The 5,208-nt window shown below is 40.2% G+C and overlaps 1 protein-coding gene across 3 annotated transcripts in view; it reads left to right on the forward strand.

Moving 5' to 3' along the window:
- PAPPA2 (pappalysin 2) overlaps positions 1–5,208 on the forward strand; it is a 417,104-nt gene that overhangs the window by 319,797 nt on the left and 92,099 nt on the right. For all 3 annotated transcript variants that reach the window (XR_001004080.1, XM_011962377.1, XM_011962378.1), the window contains one exon: positions 3,102–3,273. Coding sequence is in view for 2 of the 3 variants with exons in the window: in XM_011962377.1 (XP_011817767.1) it covers positions 3,102–3,273 (172 nt within the window). In the remaining variant the exon portion in view is untranslated. The remainder of the gene's footprint in view (positions 1–3,101; positions 3,274–5,208) is intronic.

A 5,208-nucleotide genomic window follows, 5' to 3' on the forward strand; every position in this document is an offset into this window, starting at 1 on the left:
TTTTTTTTTTTTGGTGTTGGTCTTATTTCATGCCACTTTCCCCTCTCATATTCTCCCCTGTCTCATTCTTCCTCCCTTGCTGCTCCTGCTGGATGGACTCCCTTCTCACACTGGCAGTCATAACAATAGTAGTTCCCATTTTGATGGAGGGAGGCTCGTTCAGAGCATTTGTTTTGTGTGTTGTCTCAACATGTATTTGTCTTCAATGATGGCATGGATTAATTGGACGAAGTCACTCAAAACAGCACTTGCTCTTTTCACCCTAACTTATTTCCAATAAACTGATGTGGATGAGAGTATTAATGACTCTCTGTTTTCCAGTACTTCCTGTTTAGCATGCTGAAGAAGAGATTACGTTTGGAACATCCGTGGCATGTGGCGTCTAGAGAACTAGGAGTTCTTTAGCATCACTAATGAAGCATCATGATCACATTTCATAAAGGATAGTCAGATTTTAGCTTCCTTGTCAGATAGATTAAATAAATATTTGGAGACAAAAATGTATTTCCTACATTGCATATCAGCATTGAATTTGGGGAATTGGGGCTGACTCATTAACAACCCCCACCTTATATTTTTCTTCCTTCATCAGGTCTCAGAATGGATACTTCATCATCACAGGAAATAACCAGGGCTTAAACTTGTGAAAACATTTTCTTCACACCGATCCCCTCCAATTCTTCCAACTTATACATAGTAAACATAGATAAAAGAAATGAGAGTATCGTTGGCATATGATTTAAATCTCAAAGCCATAAGAGCAGGGTCAACAAATTTAGCATGTTTAGTTTGAATCCATCCTTTTGAGGCTAGTGCTTTTTAATTCAAGACTCAATTATTTCAAGGTAGTAGGTGCATATTCAATGATGTTTATTCTACTTTCTCATATCATTGCCTAGATCTTTGATAGAATAGTTGACCACTAACACAATTCAGGGGGAAACAGAGCACACTACTGATGACAAGATTCATAGTAGTCATATCTTTTGGGCTAATAATTAGCACCAGGGACAACCACATCAAGAGCAAGAAAATATCTTGTTAGTCTTCCATACTAGACTATGTATTCCCTAAGAGCATGGTTCTTATACCACTGGTACTCAGATCAATGCCTTCCCAACAGAAAGTGCTCAGTAAATGCTTATTAATGAATGAGTGGAGAAAGATGGTTGAATCAGTGTTTAATGATATTTTCATATTTCAGATCCCTATTTGTCATTATAAAATTTAACAAATTTCTCATTTTGATAGCCAAGGACTGACTTTGCTGTTTATAACATGAACAATCTTAATTTAGCAAATTTTTATTGTGTCGACTACAGCAAGTCATGTGTTTAATGTAAAGTGGGTAAGAGTCAGTTTTCCTCTTCAAAATGTCCATAATCTGGTTGGGACATTGAGCATTTAGGAGACACTCATGTACTGATTACCTTGTGAATAAAAGGATAAATAAGTTAATTCACTGATTAAAGAATGAGAAAATGCATACATAACTATAACACAAGATAAAGCAAGAGAAATGCTATAAGTGAGTTATTTTTTAAATCTCACTGGAAAGTTCAAAGGAAGAGGGCATCTGAAGGGACTTTGAGAAGGAGGGTGTCTTAGCTCATTTTGTGTTGCTATAACCAAATGCCTGATTGTGGGAAATTTTTAAAGAAAAGAGATTCATTTAGCTCATAGTTCTATAGTCGTGGAAGTGCAAGAAGCATGACGCTGGCATCTGCTCAGCTTTCTTGTTGTGTCATACATAGCAGAAGCAAACACATGCAAAGGTGCAAAATTTGAGAGGCACCCTGACTTTATAACAACCCGCTCTCATGGTAACTAACCTATTCCAGTGAGAACTAATTCAGTTACCACCATGAGAACAGCACTAAGCCATTCATGAGGGATCTGCCCTCATGACCCAAATACCTTCCACTAGGCCCCACCTACCAATACTGCCACATTGGGAATCAAATTTCATCATGAGTTTTTTGGGGACAAACCATACCCAAACCATAGCAGAAGGCCTTGTAGAAATCTCAACAAATTGAGCAAAGGTACTGAAATGGGAGAACAAAAAAATGGGGTGACTAACAGCAAACAGAACACTGAGGCCTGTTGCAGTGAAGCAGTAGAGGAATAACAACTCTGTGAGGTTCCCATAATTATCCCCATCTTATAGGGGAAGAAGCTGAAACACTTGGGAATAACTCACTCCAAATCAAACAGGTGGTAAATGATGGGTCCAGGATTCAGTTCCAGAGAGCCTGAGGCTAATGCCCTTATTATTAAGTTCTGTGGTTCTGCCACGGCAAGAGGGTGACACTCATTTTGCTCCAGTGTATTCTTGCTGCTGTTATGGTCCAGGGTGAGTCTAGATTGGCCCTGGCAATCCAAGACAGCAGTTCTCTGCTGAGAGGATGTCTGTGGAAGCATCTAGCATAAGTTAAGCATCGGACATGGATTCAAGATGTGTGAGTTTCCTCTTCCAGTAATCGGTTCCATTTCTGCTGAGTCTGTGCTACTCTTCAGTGGTATGTACTGCTATGGCTTTAGCAGTTGTCAAAATATTTCCATACCAATCGGTAAATTGGTGTTGCCTTTCTGTCGTCTCAGAAACCTAGGCCCTTCAGACATGGCCTTCTGTGTCACCTTGTGATCAAACATTTGAAAGACTGATGCCTGACATAACTAGGGGCCTTCAGGTTTCACTCCTGAGCTTTGTTCTGGATTTGTTCTAATTGCTTGAGACCCAGCAGTACTGGTTGTTAAATTGAGTATCATCCCATGATCTGTTCATTTCTGAACCAGAAAGAGTTCATTGCAGAACTCTCGGAATATGTTCTCCACCTCATTTCATCACCATTTGATCCTTCTGGAAGAAAAAGCCATAGAAATTCAGCTAACTGTTACTTGTTAGCTGTTAGTTTTTATGTTTATTATTTGCTGCATGGTGTTGGGTAGTAGAGAAAAAATGGGATGAGTTAAATATCGGTTTTGGAGAAAATTGTTCTCTCCGGTTTAGGAGCCCTCCCAGATGGAGCTGCAAAGTCATTGCTGCTCCTTACTGGTTCTCAACGAGTCCTAAGATGCTTCTGTTTCTCTCATCCCAGCTGTGTCCATCAGCCCTGTGGGAAGCAGGACAGCTGTCCGTCACTGCTGCTTGATCATGCCGATGTGGTGAACTGTACCTCTATAGGCCCAGGTCTCATGAAGTGTGCTATCACTTGTCAAAGGGGATTTGCCCTTGAGGCCAGCGGTGGGCAGTACATCAGGCCCATGCAGGTGAGTTGAAAGATCATGATCACCAGGACCAAGTTCCTGGGAAGGGTGGGTATTCATGCTCTTCTCTCTGGCTCCACAGGGAAAGAGCAGATGTTTTTAAGCCATTTGAAAGGAAAACATGGGGGCTCTAACAAGCAGAAAGAAGGATGGCTTAATAGAAATGCAAGGTATATAAAAGTATGTACAGTGCTGATTAAGTGGGTTTTAAATTTCTCCTAAGGTGGGCAGTAAATGGGAGTGCTTATTCTGTTCTTCTCCCTTGTGTATCTTTCTATCAGAAATTATTTTCCCTCCTTTTACCTTTAAGATGAGAATGCCAAAGTTCAGACTTGTCTGTAATTTTCAGGAAAGATCGGTTGTAATCAGCATGTCTGTGGTTCACACTGTCCACCCACCCCCCAACAACCCTCCAACAAAAAGACTGAAGAAATAGAACCTGATTTTCTCCCCAGAAGCATTAAAGCTGTTACTGAGGCAGAGATTCTGTCATGATTCTAACTCTGGCCAAATTTTCCAAATTTCTACAAGCTTCATTTCAAATTTCTACAGCACCATTTTCAGAATTTCAAGCTGGTCTGGAGGTAGTAGAATATGTAGATTAACAGGATGGCTCAGGAGACAGATCAGAATTAAATTTTGGCTCCACTGTATATAAGATGTGTAACTTTGGATTAAAAAATAAGCAAAACAAATTAATCTCTTTAAGCTTGTTTTCACATTTTAAAATGATTAGAACAGAGTGCTTATCTGATTGAGTTATGATGATGACTGGAAATAATGTAAATGCTTTTAGCAAAATGATAGGTACATAGCACTCTAACCGTTGTCAGTATTATGACATGATCATGTATTCTCAACTAAGAATTTTGTTTTCCATCCTTCCTTTAGAGAGTCTTCAATTCCCTACAGAGAAATTTTAAACATGATATCAGCCATTAGAAAACATGACCATATTATAAGATAGAAAAAGGATGCGCTAGGGAAGAGAGGATGGTGCTCGAGGGAAAAAAAACAGAAAGATGTGGTCTCATAAGGAAAGAGTGGACACACAACTGTTAACTAGACATCAGTGATTTACAAGAGTTGATTTTTTTTTTTTTTTTTTAATTTTGTGCCAATTGATTGCTTAACAGGTTGGGAACCTGTGGGAGAATTTCACTTGCTTAGAGATGTCAGGATTTAAAGGTGTGCACTTTGGCTTCAGCTGGCTTAGTTTCTGCCTGGAGAGAAACAGGTTTAATATACCTTGAGGCACCAACTTCTTGGTCTGTGATGCTTTAGTCAGGACGGCAGAGCCCTTATTACCTGTTCTTCACTCATCTCAACTCAGGCAAAGGAATGTCCACTCCAGAAAAGAAATAAAAAGACTGGAAAAAAAATGCAGGGACTGAATCTACTCACGTGATAGGTGAAGAAGGGGAGAGAAGAAAAGACAACATGTTTAACGCATTAAAATTAGAAGCAAATTCAAAACAAAATGGACAATACCTAACAGAGACAGGAGAAACACCAGGCAATATATGCAATATATGCAGATTTTGAGAGACATTCTTTGTTTGTTTGTTTGTTTGTTTTGAGACAGAGTCTTGCTCTGTCACCCAGTTGCCCAGGCTGCAGTGCAGTGGCACCATCTCAGCTCACTGCAGCCTCCCAATCTCCACCTCCCGGGTTCAAGCGATTCTCCTGCCTCAGCCTCCTGAGTAGCTGGGACTACAGGTGAATGCCACCATGCCCGGCTAATTTTTGTATTTTTAGTAGAGGCAGGGTTTCACTGTGTTAGCCAGAATGGTCTCCATCTGCCAACCTCATGATCTGCCCACCTCGCCCTCTCAAAGTGCTGGGATTACAGATGTCAGCCACTGCCCCCAGTCTGGAGAGGCATTCTTTTTTTTTTCTTTTTTTTTTTTTTGTTGAGACGGAGTCTCGCTCTATCAC

The sequence above is a fragment of the Colobus angolensis genome, unplaced genomic scaffold (assembly GCF_000951035.1).
Source record: "Colobus angolensis palliatus isolate OR3802 unplaced genomic scaffold, Cang.pa_1.0 Scaffold59, whole genome shotgun sequence".
Classification (NCBI taxonomy): Eukaryota; Metazoa; Chordata; class Mammalia; order Primates; family Cercopithecidae; genus Colobus; species Colobus angolensis.